Below are 17,027 nucleotides of genomic sequence, written 5' to 3'. Positions count from 1 at the left end.
AGCTTGGACTCGTTGTCCTTATTTAGGAATTCTCCCTCTTCTGAAACGTCCATCTGGCCAAGCCGTACGCGGTTATCGTGTAAATTTGAAAAGCGTGACCGTGGACATTTCGGGGGCGGGTAGGTGGGCGTAGCGGCAAGCAGCAGCCGTTCGGCGACACGGCTCGCATGCGTGTAATGTACACAGAGATGACTGAGTGCTTTTGTAACGCCAGCATTCCTAAGAGGCGTACTCGCCTAAGAGGAGCCAGAGGAAACGTCGGCGCAAAGAGGCCGTGAATCGAGGAGAAGGTCAAACGTGGCAGTGCTCAGACAGAGAACACGCGGCCTCAGCCTGGTCACGTGTGACGGCCACGTTCTATTGAACCGTCACGTACTTCGGTGTGATTCTACCCCAACCGCTCCTATCTGCCCCGCAAGCAGCTTTCTTTACCTTCCCAGATAAAGAGATTTTGAGAATGTACGTTGAATCAGTCTACCGGAACCTCCCTGAACTTCCCTGCGGGGGATTACACAGGGATGTGCGATAAAGTGAAGACTGCAAAGATTGCCTCCATCCAGTCTTTGTGTGTAGAGTGCCTGGTTTCAGATGGACGAAGCCTCTTTAGCAGAAGACCAACCCATAAGCTGTGCGGTATGTTCTTACAGATGCTCCCAGGCAGGGCAAGGTGGAGGCCCCGGGTGGAGGCCCCGCGGTGGAGAGGCTAGGCTAGATACTGGGCTCAGGGCTCCTTGCTTTGTTTAAATCGGATTCTAACCCAGTTTTCATTAGGGCATGTTTGAAAAACAAACACGAGGCACTGCTCCCAGAGACATTCCAGCTGATCTTCACTGGCCACACACTCACTCACACACACGCACGCACACACACACACACAGACTTACAAATGGCTAAGTGCCTTACTGTTGATTTTTCTATATGTGTGTGTGTGTGTGTTCACATGTGCACATTTTCCACCAGAGAGCCCGTCACTGAGACTGTTAAACACTCCTTAATCAAAACCAGCACACACTTCTTCTTTACTCATCAGACTCTAAAGCAGCTCATCATATGGAGTGTGTTCTGGGTGGCCCTTGAGAAAATATTTGTCTTGAAATCATCAGTTTAGGACCATTGCTCCTAACAGCATAGTGGCCGACATTTTTTCTCTCTGTTCAACCATTATTGGACGTTTTTGCATCTTCTGTTCTACAGTATGGAACAGTAACATATGTAGTCATTTCTCCGTATCCGGAGAGACTTTCTCCGTCACCATTGTAGCGGCTGTTGAGTGATGTTTTTAAAGCGGTGTTTAGTACTGGCTCAGCTGTGGCGATACGTGTGCGTTAGGACCTGTTTGTAAAAGGTTACTTACAGCTTTGTTAGACTTACAGTAACAGCAAGGGCACCTCACGAACAACGTCCTGATGATGCCGTAGTAGCGCCCCCCGCCGGCCCAGTTGTCTGTGCTCCGCCTCTACACAGTGCTCTTCTACGAGGCTGCCTCACGCTGACTGGTGTCTTTCCGTTCTTTTTGCAGGCCGGGACGGTGCGTGACTCTATGGCCAAGTCGCTCTACAGCGCCCTCTTTGACTGGATAGTGTTCCGAATCAATCACGCCCTGCTCAACACCAGAGACCTGGAGGATTCGGTCCAGGTATGTGGGATTAGTCGGGAGATTGCGTCACTGAGATGATGGGGGTGGAGGGGCAGGGTGGGGGGAATGGGGTGTTAGCAGCAGCGTCTGGTGCCCGGACGGCCGTAGGTCGCATCCGCAGTCCGCTGCCCTGCCCACTCCAACACAAGCACATCTGACGGAGATCCACCCTGTTGCTCTGTTACTCTCTCTGCTGGAGAGAGCTGGTTGAATCTGTGAATTATGGATGCAGACATTCTGTAATCGGATCTCTTCAGCCACAGAACATGCAGCTGGTTGTGTTTTTACTATTACATAAAATTCGCTTTTCGCGTTCTTTCACACAGATGAGCTGAAGAGTAGAAAAAAAACCCTCTGTTGGCTTCCATTGCGTTTAATGGCTCCCTCTGTCTTCCCAGATCTTGTCCATTGGGGTCCTGGACATCTTTGGCTTTGAAGACTATGAGAACAACAGCTTCGAGCAGTTCTGTATTAACTTTGCCAATGAAAGGCTTCAGCATTACTTTAACCAGCACATCTTTAAACTGGAACAGGTGGGTCATTTTACCCCAGATCCCATCTGGACCTGAGGGAACTTCACCACTCCCTCTTCATACACTCAGCTCTACATTACAGGCTAATAACATAAGGATGTAATTGCTGGCAAAAAAATTAAGTTGTTTTGACTACAAACAGAATGAAAAGTGCCTAGAGTATGTTTCTTGGTAAGGTTTGGTGCTGTAGAATATCTCAGTTCTCGCTTATGTATGCCTCTGTACTCTGGTCTCACATGAAGAACAGACTACTCTTAACGGTGTAGTTTTTGTTTGTTTGTTTACATTGGGGCAGGAAGTTGACATGAGATGCTTCTGTCATGATTATCAGGATTGTGACTAAATATCCTTCGAGTTGTCAACACACCGTTGCACAATGAGACACAGAGAAGCTCTATCGCAGTCTCTGTCAAAACGTAATTTGTTCAGTGTGGCTGTTTCTCTTAGGTATCTACAGTGCCCACAAATCACCGTAATCACTGCCTGACAGAGTTGCCTTTGTGAGTCACCTCTTAAAGCACATGTTAGCTGAGAGAAGGCATGTTGGGTTTCAGCTTGGTTTACTCCAGGAGAGTACTGAACGCTTCTTCACTCTGTTTATAAGGGCCTGTAGCCATGAAGGTTGTCTGTGCAATACGATGGATTCTGATTAAATCACCATATGAAAATAATGATACCCCCAATTACCCCTGTTCATTCACTAATTTGAAGGGTTTTTTGCCCAGTTTGTTGCCCAGTTGTCCAGGTCTCTCCGCCCTGTCGTCAGGCCCAAAGAACAAGCTGTTCAAATCCTGCCGTACCGGTCCGAGTGGCCAAATGCTGATGTTATTTTAGACCTATTAAAGGAACCGTTGCCATAAGTGTCCATTTGTTGATCCTTGAGTGTTCTCCTCCTGCTCTTACCACGCTGTCGCCCCTGCCGAGTCTCGGACGGCCGTAAGTGGTGTTGAGTCTCCGTCCGCGGCTTCGGCTTCAACCGGGAGCGTGAAACGCCCGCGCGTGTGCCACATCAGATCTGACCCGCCTCAAAGACTGCTTCCATTATCCCATCAGACAGGAGATCATTGTCGGCACTCCACACAAGAGCAGCTTTTGACGCAAGAGGCGGTCTCGTCATGAACCGTCCATCTCCCGGTCGGGTCTTGCCAGCACTGGTGTGAGTTTAGCCAGTTTAGCTAGAAGGTCGAGCCATATGGTGTTATAACGTAACGCCTGTTTGGTGATGTATGTGTTTTTTTTAATTGTATATAATGAGTCAGATTCAGGCATGATGAGGCTGGATGTTGTTTAGATTGTAGTACAGCACTCTGCTTCTGCACGTCATAGACGTTTTATCTGGTATCGGCGTATCCATTGCCTTTATGTAAATAGACTCAAAGTGTGGGTGAGATTTCTTTGTAATGGCCAACGCCAACGCCCATGCAACAGGCTTTACCTTGAGCCCTGCACATTAGGAAGGGTGTGTACTTGTACACTGGCATCCACAGCTATCTGCTTCTCTTATTCATGGGAAAATCAAAGGGTGTGGGGGGAATACCCGACATAAGGATGGCAATGCCCCTCATTTCCTAGATACCGATTATGGGATGCAGCACACTCCGCCAGGCTCCGCACATAAATTGTGGCGAGAGACGGAAAATGTTAGATTCAGATGTTAGGAATGAGTCTGCTGCTTCCCACATGCACTGCATACTGAACCTGAATGAACTCTAATGCGAAAGCAGACTTTCCTTTGCACAGTCCAACCACAGCATGTTCAAACATAACTGTCGCCCTTTCAGTCACACTTAAGATGTCGGGTGTGTCCTGAATCAGGCAGGATGACTGTCTAATTACTGGCAGAGGTATTCATTTGTTTTTGTAGTGATGGTAGTAGCAGTAGTAATAAAAGGAGCAGTAGTGGTTTTAATAGTACTAACAGTCCTGCCTCGCACCGGCACATTTGTGGGCCAGGGCTGTGGGACGTCTTGCCTGTTCCTCAGCTACGCCTGGCATGTGTGCCATCTGCTGCACATAAATCCCGCCACGCCGGGGTGGTTCTGGGAGAAGGCGGACGCGCCACACGTGCGTGCCCACCCTCCGTCTGGCGTTACCGGCAGTCCCCCCCCCCCCCCTGTTTGGCTCCCCCTCTATGCCATTTACGGAGATGTTGTCAGCAGTGTTTTACTCGCCTTCGTCTGGCTGCGGTTTGGGTCCGTTCCTCTCGACAGTCCCAAAGAGGCCTGCGTGATGAGTGGTCACTGAGGTCGGAGGTCCTGGCTGCTTTAAGCTGCACGTGGTGCTGGGATGGGGTGAGGAAGAAGGGCCAGGCCGCACACTCCTCACCCTGCCGGAGTCTTCCTCGAGGGCCTGAGCCTGTAGGATCGTCACCGTCATCAAGGAAGTAAAACTAAACAGATCAGATAAACTGCCCTTTGCTTCAAGAGCACATGCATGCACTGAAAATAAAGACGATCAAAGAATAACGATCAAATAAATGTATTGATCCGTCTTTAATGTAACCTCATTTTCAGTCATACGCACAGTGGTATGTCCTTTAATTCCCTTTTCATTTCATGATTTCAATAAATTTCAATTTAATTACTCAATATAGTTATTTTTCCAAATATGTCCATCATTCTTAGCATACAGAAGGAAAGGCAACGAACATTTGATTGCCTTTCAGATGTGTTACTTCAGCCTGGTGATTTAGCAACACCTACAGAGTAGCTTTAACTGGTTTGTTCAGCTGATGGTACACTTTTGCATTTAACTAGAAAATGTTTTTTATGAAACCCTGACTGTATTACGGGTTGGACCCTTTTATTTACGTGTGCTAAAGTCTACGGAAATGTAAAATAAAAAAAGCCAGAGAAATGTTAAAAATGCCTTCATGTTATTGAAACAGCAAGGCCGTGGCTATGTGCCACGTCATGTCAGCGTCACCGCCGTGGACACCAGAGTGCCTCCCTGGCCTGTTGTCTGTTGATCTAACTGCAATGGTAATATGAAAGAAATACCTAGGTTAGGGCGGGACTGCGTGGTTGCGTAACGAAACATATTAAAAGTAAATTGAGTGAACAATCCATGTTATCGATACCCTTGTGTGTGAAGAAAGATGGTTATATTTTTCTTGTTATTTTAGAATTATTGCCTTCTTTCCAGAGGGGCCTTGTGTAATGTATCGTCAAGCTGTGACTTTTCGGTTTCAGACAGTCAGCTTGTGTTTGTCCTGCTTTAAGAGTCAACTGGGTTGATTATGGTGTTTTCTCTCTGCCATTAGGAAGAGTACAGAGCAGAAGGCATTACCTGGCATAACATAGATTACATCGACAACACTGGCTGCATCACCCTCATCAGCAAGAAACCAACAGCACTGTTCCACCTACTGGACGAAGAATGCAAGTGAGTTCTGTTTCCTGCAACGGCTTCGGCGAGCCGCTGACGCACCACGGATTTCTTTCATACACATTTTTCATGCCCATCCATAAAGATTTGAGTAACTTGTCTGCATTTCAATCTAAAAGGAGAGGAACCTGTTTGAGATGCGTTATCGAGAACAGGAACTGGAGCGTTTTAAAAGGCGCTCTCTTCCTCGTTTTCACCATGGGCCAAAATAAAGTCGCCTCTGCTTAAAATAGCTGGAAATGTGACCCTCTGGATGGGCTCTCTTCATCGCTCTAGTCTCTCATGGCCCGTTCTTCCTCTTCCTGCTGCCTTTGGGTTTCCGTCGGAGTGCTGGCAGCAGTTGTCCCTCTCAAGGCCAGAGGAACTGTGTGTGTGTGTGTGTGTGTGTGTGTGTGCGCGCACGTGAGACTCTGTCCCTCCATACATGTTTGAAACTGTCTCTACCACCGTGATGTTTCTTCTCCCTGCCATGAACTTGCATGTGTTCGCGTGGGGGGGGCTGTGGTGTGTTTGCGGGGGGTGGGTCTAACGCTCCTCCTGTCTGTCCTGCCTCAGCTTCCCGCAGGCCACCAATCAGACGCTGCTGGACAAGTTCAAACGGCAGCATGAGGGCAACAGCTACATCGAGTTCCCCGCCGTGATGGAGCCAGCGTTCATCATCCGCCACTACGCTGGGAAGGTGAAGTATGGTGTGAAGGTAAGAGCCCCCTGGGCGAAGCATCACATCCAGCATCTTCATCACGCGTTCCGTCTGGTGTTCATCTCACGTGAACGTAGCCGCCGTGGTCATGAACAGACCTCGTGGAATATCGCCGATCTGAAAATATTTTTTGATCCGTGTTAGCAGTCGAAGCAAAGTAGAGCAAGAACTCTGCAGAAACATCAAAGAGATTATACCGCCTATTCTTACAATAGAACTAACCTAATAAAAGATTCGGTCCTCAAACCGAGAGCGAGGTTTTGGATACACACATTCGTGACCAATACTGTACCAAAGGTGCGAAATCTCATGTATGTGTAGGTGTTTCAGCTTGGGCCACGAGCGCCGACCCCCAGCCCTGATTCCTGAAGAACTGTTGTTTAGTCGCTGGTTTCTTTAGGCTGCAGTATTGTGAAAATGTGGAACACGGTGAGATCTGAGTGGAGCCCAGAGTGGGTCACCAAGGCCATGAAACTGTTAAAGCTGTTACGATGTTGCAAAGTTAATTTCAACGTTCATAGCTTGCACATAGTGACATGGACTGAAACACTGCTTAAAAAAATATACTCTGGTGGTTTCAAGATTCTAAACATTTTAATCACAACAAAAACTTAGCACATTAAATTACATTTGTGATCTGAGCAATTATATATTATGTTTTTATATAGCTTGTAAGATTGTTTTGTGCACTGGTTTAAAGAGCTTGTTGTGTATATGTTCTGACTAGCTGTGCCTCTAGCGGTTGGTTTTGGCAGAAAATGCCATCTTTAAGAGGTAATCTGTGCTGGCTTGCAGGAGTCTCCACAGTAATCACTTGGCCATGATAGAGTTTATGCGTTGTTGGCTGACTAACTGGCTGTGGAAATCACCTGTAATTTGTTTACAAACAAATACACTTGTGTGGCAGCAGAACAGGAGACCCTGAAAGGGTCATCGTGTGGTTTGTAGCAGACCTTATGTTCTTAAACCATACAAGACACCAGCCAACTGTGAGAATCTATCACAGCTGTCTTTATTTGTCAAGCTAGCTGTTCAGTTATCCTAGCAGTTGATCATTTTGTCTGTCTTTGAGCCTGTTTTGAAAGTGGTATTTGTAAGTGATTTGGAGATTAGAATTTTGTGTTTGTTTTGTATTTTTGTAAGCAGCATTTTCTTGCCTTTTATTCTGGCCAGTCTCCTGATGCTGCTGCTATATGTTGCGTTTATGCTGTTAACCCTGACCCTTTCAGTTCCAAACCCACAATTAGTGGTTCAGCAAATACAGTTGAAGCAGCTAATGTTATGCTGTGGGGTTCTGGATAGAAGCTTCAAAATGTCCTCCGGCCATGTGCTGAACTGGGAGATGACGTGGTGTTTGCTGATGCAGTAATATGACATTGTTGTATTTCATTGTATGACCTGATGACCCAACAGTGGCTACATGGCAGAGCTGTAATTCGAACCCACAACCTTCCAGCTGATGTCTCCAAGTCCTAAATGAGTATATGATAAAATCCAGAGAGGGGCTGGGACCCCGTAGCACTGCCTTCAACTCACTCCTGTATCCTCCTGCAGGATTTCCGGGAGAAGAACACGGACCATATGCGTCCGGACATCGTGGCGCTACTGAAGAGCAGCCGGAACGCTTTCATCGGCGGCCTGATCGGCATCGACCCCGTGGCCACGTTCCGCTGGGCTGTGCTGCGCGCCTACTTCCGAGCCGTCGTGGCCTTCCGAGAGGCGGGGAAGAGACGTGTCGAGAAGAAGAGCGGTGAGCCCGTTAGACATGCAGGCCTCTGATTGGCCCAACACCCAACGGGAAAGCACTCTGATTGGTAGTTAGGAGAATAACTGATGACCGCCCACTGATGATCACCCAGCATTAGACATGGTAGTTTCAGCCATCGATCACCGCAGTGCAGTAGTTTGAGCCGTCGCTCGGTGTAGCGCGGTACGTTCGCCGCCCTGTGCTCACAGGTGGGGTCAATTCCGCTGCGATCCTGTGTCTGTGTGTGTTTGCATCCAAGCCAACCTGCGTTAGCTTAGCTTCTGAACTTGCTCAGGCATACTGCCTGGCTCCTTCCGCTTGGCCTTCTGCTCTGCTGTTCTGTAGATCTTCAGCTCTCTCGCCTCTCACTGCGTTGGGATTCTAAGGCAGCCTGCAGGCTAATGGGCTACTGGCCGAGCCGTAATGCGTCGTCCCGTGGGGCTTAGCGCCATAGTCAAACAGTAGAGGCCGGGGAGTGAGTTCTTTAACTCTAGAAGTCGTTCACCTGTAGTTGAGTAATGGCGTTCACTCCAGAATGGCCTCTGAGGTATCGGAGTCAGGCTCGACCTTTTCACCGCAGAACATACACACGCCTCCCCCGCCATCACGGTTTTATGAACAAGACATGTGTTTCTAAAGATAAATGGCCCAATATTTAGGTCTTGATTACTCATTCTCCCTCACTAAAAAGAGCTCCAAGGGAAGGCTTCATTTAATTTAATGAAATTACTCTCAAAGCCATATTTCATCTTCCCATGGAGGGCGGATGGAAGTGAGAGATAATTATAGTTGACATCATTATCACTGAAACAGCAGTAATCTTTAAAAGAGCACCCAGGCAGAGGGGCCACTGCACAATCGAGAGCAGCCATTGGCTAAGCTCAGGTAGACCTAGCCCAACCACTGCAGGCTTTGGGCCTGATCTCTCTCTCTCTCTGTCTCTCTCTCTGTCTCTGTCTCTGTCTCTCTCTCTGTCTCTCTCTCTTTCTCTGTCTCTCTCTTTCTCTGTCTCTCTCTCTCTCTCTGTCTCTCTCTCTCTCTCTCTCTCTCTGTCTCTCTCTCTCTCTCTGTCTCTCTCTCTCTCTCTCTCTCTCTGTGGAGCTGAAGCTTAAAGGTGATTCTCTAGTAATTGCACATTTTCTGCCTGTTTAATCTGCTTTTTCTCTGTCTCCATCTCTCTTTTTATTTTTTTGGTTTGTTTCCTTTTTTTTGCTTCCCAAGGGTATGACGCTCCGTGTGCGGTCTTGAAAAGCGTGGATAGTTTTAGCTTTCTGCATCACCCTGTGCATCAGCGAAGCTTAGAGATCCTGCAGAGGTGCAAAGAGGAGAAAAACAGTAAGGCTTCTTCCCCCTCTCCCCTCTCCTCACTCCTCCACGCACCGAGGCCCGAGGCGCTGGTCGCGCTGCAGTCCAGCCAAACCCGACATCCAGCCCGCACTAGTTTACCAACCCCGCTTCCATAGACAAATCTCACCCAGAGTTCGACCACAGACGGCCTGTCGGCATCGGTCTGATTTTATTTATTTCCCCAACATCCCCCACCCCCCAAGTCCTATCCGTCGCCGCCGAGTCTGGGTTTTTCCACGTGGCCGGTCTCCCCCCTTCTGTCTGAGCCCGTCGGTCCCGCATCTGTCCATGTGTCTGTACGCATTCTTGCATGATGTCACATCGGGCATGTGCACCAGCTCTTTCACTAACAGCCATGTGTGTGTGTGTGTGTGTGTGTGTGTGTGTGTGTGTGTGTGTGTGTGTGTGTGTGTGTGTGTGTGTGTGTGTGTGTGTGTGTGTGTGTGTGTGTGTGTGTGTGTGTGTGTGTGTGTGTGTGTGTGTGTGTGTGTGTGCTTGGGTTCAGTGTCATCTGCATGCTCCTCTAGCACCCTACAGCTAATGCACACCTAGAGGCTGCACACGGTCCATATCCCCCCCCCCGGGTCTGGGCTGGTGCTTGGGACGAGCTGTAGCACGCATTAGACACTCAGGCAATTTAGCAAATGCATGACATGAACATTAAAAGTGATCTTGGTGTATAATTTTGTGACATTTTCAGATTTATTTTCTATGTACATCTAATATGTGTCCGATGTGCTTTGTAGCGTGTTTGCTAAAATCTGAAATGCAGTACCAAAGCTGATGAGCTGGTGTTTCTCAACAGCAGCAGTCATCATTAGCTGGACGTTCTGCTAGAATATTTTTCATATGCTCATGAGACTACGGTGGTAGTATGTTCTGGTAGACAACCTGTTTGTTTTTGACTTTGCCTTACCAATGATTAAATGGGCATTAGTGTGAATAATATATTTTCACACTATCACTACGCACCAATTGCACCAGACGTTTTACTCCTGCAGTTTAAAAGCTGTGCCACGTGGTTTATTTTTAGCTTAAGCAGGACAGCTCTACTTCCAAAGCCCTCTAAAGCCCGTCAGAACGCATGGTTTGTGAATCACACTCACTCACCAAAGAGCCTGCACCATCTCCTCCCGACACCGGACCAGTCCTAATCCCATACACGAACCTCACGTCATCCGTCATGCTGGCTGTAACCGCACCATTCATCTGTGTGAGGCGTCCATGTGATGCCGGTTGCATGCGTGTGACGTGGTGCCCTCTGTAAGGCCTGTTCTCTGTGATCTGTCCCAGGTATGAGTAGAAGGGGTCCTCGCACACCACTCTCAGACCTGCAGGGCAGCAACAACGAGTGTACCCCACGGTAAGAGCGCCCCCCGCTGGACACACCCGATCTCAACACACACACACACACGTGTATATAAAAATATTAAAACCTGATTTTTATCTGTGATTCCTCAGTGAGAAATAAAAATTTGGGGGGGGGGGGGGGAGAAACTCCATTATCAACTCTACCTTGACCTTTAGCGGGGAATGGGTGACCCAGAGCCCGTCTCCGTTCTCCTGCACCCTGAGATTATCCCGCACGTCCTGTACCAGTGGGCCGTGAGGCAGGGCTGACAACGGCCCTTTTGTTTGCCCGTAAAGTCCTCCTAATGTGATTTGCAACCGCGCACACCGGGTTATTGGGCGAGCGCACACCGGGTTACTGGGCGAGCGCTAAACCCCACGCAGCTGCTTCCTGCGTGATGTCAGAGTGCAGCTATGCACTCGGCCGGAGGTCAGGTCCAGAGGCCTGGTGGATCCACGCTCCCCACAGGACCTGCTCCAGAGACCCATACCGTCACCCCCCAACCCCCCCCGCCCCTCACACCCCGCCTACACCGCTCACCGGAGCCTCTAAATTACTCACAGCTTCACATGGACTTAACGGCCTCTCGGTGCTGGAGAGAGCGGCTTCGCTCCGAAAACGGGCCCCACGCCACTTTGTGCTGCATCTGCTTCTGATCAAGCGAGTAGCGAAGCAGGCCAGAGTCATTCCGCTAGGTTTTGTTCTGCAGCTATAGGGGGGGGGGGGGGGATTTTGTCAGCTTAAAAAATTTTTTTTACATACAAAATAAAAATCTTTTCTCTTCTGTAATCTTACATTAAGGTTCTTTAACAGGCACATTAAGTCAGATTCTGTGATTGGTGCCCCCCCCCCCCCCCCAAAAAAAAAACAACTCTTTTTTATATATATACACAAAAAGGGGTTAATCAATTGCTGGAGTTTATGGTTAATGTTAACCCTCCTACTGAGAGTTCACGGCATGAACTCACCCACCCAGTTCATTTATAGTTATAATTTTCATTCCAATTTTTAAATATTTTTTTTCCTGCATTCAAAAAAGTATAAGCCAAGTGTGGTAAGCACGCCCAGCCCTTATGGATTCCCATAACATGCTCCTCAAGCTGGGCTGAACCAGACTCACTGCAATAGTGGACGCAGCAGGACGGGCGTTAGTCTCTGCCGTACGTATTTATAGGCCCAGACTGCACCACTGCCTCTAATTTATTCTCTGTTGGCTCATATTGCATTATGGAAGTCCTATTATTTATAGTCCCAGTGCTCCATGTGTCTGTGCATGCCAGGGGTTTACATCAGCCAGAGGTTCTGGTCCAGCTGTTAATGTTGTCAGAATGCCTCGGGTCCTGCTCGCTGGGGCCCAGCGTGTTCCTTCGGCACTTTGGGCCTGACTGCATCCAACGCAGGCTCGGTGCACGGACATCTCCAGGATTCAAGTCACCGCTTTGCTCTGTAGTAGGAAAAACGTGGCCTTCGAAGTCCACTTAAACGAAACATTCGCAAGCACACGCTGTTTTAACAGACGTCTGGTTACTGAAAACCAATGCAGCTGACTTTGTACTTTATGTTGTGTTGTTAGACTTTTGTTTTACTGTGCCTGCAGACTAGCAAGAGGATACATGATGCCTAAAAGTGTGAAAGCAAAGCTCTCTTAAAGCTCATATCACCTTGAGGGTCAACTATGCAGCACATAACCCTCAAAACGCTTGGAATGCTTAGTTTTTTAGTTTTACATGATCTTCCTTCATTGCCCCTTCCGCTGTAGAAGCTGCTACCTGTTTGCTATGACTTGCTCATGCTGTGCATAACACGGGCAGGCCATTTCCTGTCACATGGGTGTTTGATCTAGCAGCGATCCCATTGGCCACGGCCCAGGGCTGTCTCGGTGTGTGTGTGTGTGTGTGTGCGCGTGTGTGTGTGTGGCAAGGCCACTGGGGGCAGGTTTAAAGGCAGATGCAAAGTAAACCTCTGGACGCCCCCAGCCCTTCACCGGCCCGCGGTGCTGATGGGCTTGTGCCTCCTCTTCAAGTCAGCAGACGACCGCGTACAGCGAGTTGAAGGAGGCGGACATCAAGCCACGCCTCATGAACGGGAGGTTCCTGATCTCAATTAGTCAAATCCAGTTTGAAATATAGTGAAATGTTCTTTTGAGTCGTGTGTAGTTCTCTGGATTTGGCCATGGGCGAGGCAAATACGTGGCCTCAAACATACCCAAGTGGATTCTGTTTCCCACAATTCCTCCCGTGCATTTTGCTCGTCGCAGCTTCCTGGATGAACTCTGAGCGCATGGGTCCAGTGCCAGATCTGTCCGGGACTCCGATGGCCAGCTGTGTATGCGAGGTGATTCCTGAGCGCACGTGTGTGTGTGTGTGTGTGTGTGTGTGTGTGTGTGTGTGTGTGTGTGTGTGTGTGTGTGTGTGTGTGTGTGTGTGTGTGTGTGTGTGTGTGTGTGTGTGTGCCTTTTGTTCAGCAGGGATGGCCGAAACGGCCGCGGTGCAAGACTGAGCCGGCTGTCCACCTCCGATGAGGATGGCATCTTCATCAACTCCACCAGCAGCAAGCTTCTGGAACGAGCCCACGGCATCCTCATGTAAGATCTCCTCCCTCCATCTGGCCGACGACACACCCCACCCTACACACTCCTCCAGTGCCTTCGCCTGCCAATGGCGGGTCCCTATTAACCTGTGTTAACTTTCCCCACCAAGGAGGAACAAAAACTACAAAATGAGACCCAGTCTCCCAAAGGTGAGTGAATACAGCTAGATGGACACAGCTGGAACAAACTCGCGCTTGTGTTTGTCGTGATGATGTGTGCGTCAGCACCTGTTCACACACATGTCGATCTCGTGCGCTTCAGCACCTGTTGGACGTGAAGTCCCTGAAGTACCTGAGCAAGCTGACCCTACAGGATCGCATCACCAAGTCCCTGCTGCACCTGCACAAGAAGAAGAAGCCCCCGAGTATCAGTGCCCAGTTCCAGGTCTGGAATGACGTTCCGCTTCATCCTGCTTCTGTCGTGGCGTTTTCGAGGCCGTTTTCGCCGTGCCGATGTCTCTTATTTGTGCACCCAGCCTACAGCTTTATCCATCCAGCTCACATTCACAGGCCTGAACAAAATGCAGATTAATTACATCATGTCTGCTTTTTCCTGGCTGTAACACACTTTTTTTTTTTCGTTTAGTGAACATGTGGGGAGAGGATGAGTATTTTTTCCCTCCTGAAATAGAAAATGGATCTCTTCCATTTGCCTTTTGTCCAGTACGGACATCCTTGCTGCTTGAGCTTGTTCTAAGGTCGATTGAAGACGGAGCCAAAGTGCTCGTTAAACTGGTCCTCACCACACACTGGACACTGGCTCTCAGTCCCAGCTCTCACTCCTAGAGTTTATTTGGCAGAGAAAATGCGGAATTCTCCATTCCTCTCACACTCGCCCTGACATGCGTTCCCTCTGTGGCAAGGGAGCATCGGGAAAACGCTAACGCCCGCACGCCGTCCTGGTCGTCGCAGGTCCTGGCCGTGCGCCCGCACTAATGTGGGATGACATCACTTCCCCACATCCTGTCGTAGGCCTGATGTGTTGTTGTTTTTTTGGGAGAGGAGAAAGTGAATTCCTGACCGCCAAAATAGATGCCTCTCCTTCCTCCCTCAGACCAGACATTGGTGCGCACACACACACACACACACACACACACACACACACACACACACACACACACACACGTGCGCACACATGGCGTGAGGTGAGGCCTGAGTTTATTTGTTTTTCAGCTCCGTCATCTAGGTCTCTGCTCACAGAGGACATCACACTAGGTTATGCCGATAGTTCGGTCAGTGCTGGCCATGTTTGTTACGGAATTATGAAACACTTAAAATTTTATATATAAAATGCAACAGATCTTGAATCGCAAGCACACTCACAAAAACACACTGTAGATTTGTTGTCTACATTTTAAAAGAGAAAAACTAAATTTCCCTAATTTTATTAAAATAGTTTAGAAGTATGTAAAGAATTTAGAAGTATGTAAGTGGGATTTCTAACCTGTTGACTCCCCCAATCCATAATGGTCAATAAATGGAATGTAAGATGCAAAACATCCCGTTTTGAAATCAGTTTACACTGCAGTTCAGTCATGTTTAATCTGTGACTGGTTTTTGACTGACGCACAGTACTAAATTATATTTTATATATCTTATATCTCTTACATTTTAGCAATAACCGAAACAGCCTGATTAACTTTAAGGGATAAATAGAAATGACTTTTTTCACACCATAAAGCCACATAAATGTTATAAGTGACATCAATAAAAACCCTTAAAAAATTACAACATGGGTTCTTTAAAAATATGTCCGATATGGTCACACTGATGTGAATGATCTCTGTTTTTCCTTCTTAAGGCTTCTCTAAATAAGCTGATGGAGACTCTTGGTCAGTCTGAGCCCTACTTTGTCAAGTGCATACGCTCCAACGCGGAGAAGGTATTTTTGCATCCAGCCAATTGGCTACAACTCTGCTGTCTGACTCTGGTGGCCTTGGAGGTATAGGAATGGACGTGATGTTCTGTGTTCTTTTACCCCAAGATGCCCCTGCGGTTCAATGACACCCTGGTGCTGAGACAACTTCGCTATACAGGCATGTTAGAAACCGTGCGCATCCGACAGTCTGGCTACAGCATCAAGTACACTTTTCAGGTATTTAACCACACACACACACACACACACACACACAGATCGTCTTGTAGGACCTTGTCAATGTGAACCACTCACATTTTGTGGCTCTGTCGAATGGTGCTTATGCATTGTCATTTCCTGTGTTTGCTCATGGCAACAGTATCCAAGGCTGAGCTCATTGTTTTCGGTGTGCTGTTGCCTAGGTGTGGTCAGAGTGCTGGGATATTGTTGCCGTCGGTTCACATGGCTTCCTGACCTATACGCTCAAAACGAAATTAAATAACATAGGAGTCAATGATTCATTCTATCCTGTGCCATATAGTGAATTGTTGTGATTTTAAAATGGTAAACATACTTAAGTACATACGTAGTGCATATTGGCCATTTTGGAAGTCCCCTCAGCCTTGAGACCAAGTGACTTTTTAATGACTGCATTAAAGTGTCATCCTGTCCAGTAATTGCCCCGGTGAAGGAGTGGTCTTCAGCCTTTATTGGTGAATATCTGGACAGTGTGCTCACCTTGGCAGTCTGGTTTTCCACACAGCATCCCTTTTGTCCGTAACGAACATGGCCTGAAGTAATTACATACACAGAGCATCTGTGTCCCATGCTTCCCACCCCTATGGTCTTCCGTGAAGAGGGCTTATGTTCCTTCTGGAATGGGATAAGTAGCTTTTGTTTTTGAGTGATCTTATCCACGTTGAATCAGCCTATCCAGCTCTTAGCCACGTGGGTCTTGAGGAGCAGTGGTAAATTTCAATCACGTTGCAGAGCTCAAACGAGACGTCGTATAGGTGGACAAAAGTCCTCAGTCTTCCCCCTCTTTTCCCCTATTGTCCCCATCAGGAGTTTGTTCGTCACTTTCATGTGATGCTACCTGAAGACCTGCAACCCACACAGGAGTGCATCAGTTGTTACCTGCACAGGGTGGATCTCTCTCCCGACGGCTTCCAAGTGGGCCGCACGATGGTATGACCCGGAGCCCTGTCTGACTTTTTAGCTTTGCAAAATTAGCTGAATTAAATGTTCATTTTGGAATTACCTGAAGCGACGTTTTCCGGATGCTTCCGCGTTGCTCTTCACGATACCTGGAGGATGATGCACCACCTTCAATTAGAATTAGTATTCCCGAAGAATGCTGTGATGTTTGCGGTCTGGCGCGTCACTGTGTGGGGGCGTGTATGCATGTGTGTCTCAGGTGTTCCTGCGGGAGGTGGAACGCCAGAAGCTACAGGACCTCCTGCACCAGGAGGTGCTGCGCAGGATCGTCTGTCTCCAGCGCCGATTCCGAGCCCTGCTGGAAAGGCAGAACTTCGTGAGGATGAGACAAGCAGCCAGCGTCGTACAGGTACGCTACCTGCCTCACAGCCGCCACACGCATAACCGTACGCTGGCTCGCTCTGCCACGCCGAGCAGCCCGCCTACAAGAAACGCTTTTACGCACCTCCAGATGGGTTATTGTAAGTGATGTGTTTAAGGATCTGTCTTCCCTGTTCTCTAGTGAACTCTTGTTTGTTCAGTCATTTTGTTCCGCTCTGTCGATTTGCTGGCTTATGGCTTTGATTGTTATTGAGGTGGATAGGACTTCACGGGAGGGATTCAGTGTTGAAAGCTTTCTGGCTTATTAAAATGTACAAGGGAGCTTTTCTTGATGGAACAAAAA

General features: G+C 48.2%; 1 protein-coding gene across 15 annotated transcripts in view; it reads left to right on the top strand.

Moving 5' to 3' along the window:
* The window catches only part of myo9aa (myosin IXAa), a 63,928-nt gene that overhangs the window by 36,672 nt on the left and 10,229 nt on the right, over positions 1–17,027 (top strand). For 9 of the 15 annotated variants that reach the window (XM_077023740.1, XM_077023746.1, XM_077023744.1 and 6 more), the window contains 14 exons: positions 1,520–1,636; positions 2,035–2,169; positions 5,432–5,553; positions 6,112–6,253; positions 7,811–8,006; positions 9,225–9,338; positions 10,644–10,713; positions 13,166–13,285; positions 13,401–13,440; positions 13,553–13,675; positions 15,092–15,172; positions 15,275–15,385; positions 16,211–16,333; positions 16,563–16,712. In XM_077023740.1, coding sequence (XP_076879855.1) covers positions 1,520–1,636; positions 2,035–2,169; positions 5,432–5,553; positions 6,112–6,253; positions 7,811–8,006; positions 9,225–9,338; positions 10,644–10,713; positions 13,166–13,285; positions 13,401–13,440; positions 13,553–13,675; positions 15,092–15,172; positions 15,275–15,385; positions 16,211–16,333; positions 16,563–16,712 — 1,644 coding nt within the window. The remainder of the gene's footprint in view (positions 1–1,519; positions 1,637–2,034; positions 2,170–5,431; positions 5,554–6,111; positions 6,254–7,810; positions 8,007–9,224; positions 9,339–10,643; positions 10,714–13,165; positions 13,286–13,400; positions 13,441–13,552; positions 13,676–15,091; positions 15,173–15,274; positions 15,386–16,210; positions 16,334–16,562; positions 16,713–17,027) is intronic. The other 6 variants (XM_077023752.1, XM_077023741.1, XM_077023747.1 and 3 more) reach the window with 3 other exon arrangements.

This window comes from Brachyhypopomus gauderio, chromosome 12 (assembly GCF_052324685.1).
Source record: "Brachyhypopomus gauderio isolate BG-103 chromosome 12, BGAUD_0.2, whole genome shotgun sequence".
Taxonomy (NCBI): domain Eukaryota; kingdom Metazoa; phylum Chordata; class Actinopteri; order Gymnotiformes; family Hypopomidae; genus Brachyhypopomus; species Brachyhypopomus gauderio.
This window is presented reverse-complemented; position numbering and strand designations above follow the sequence as displayed.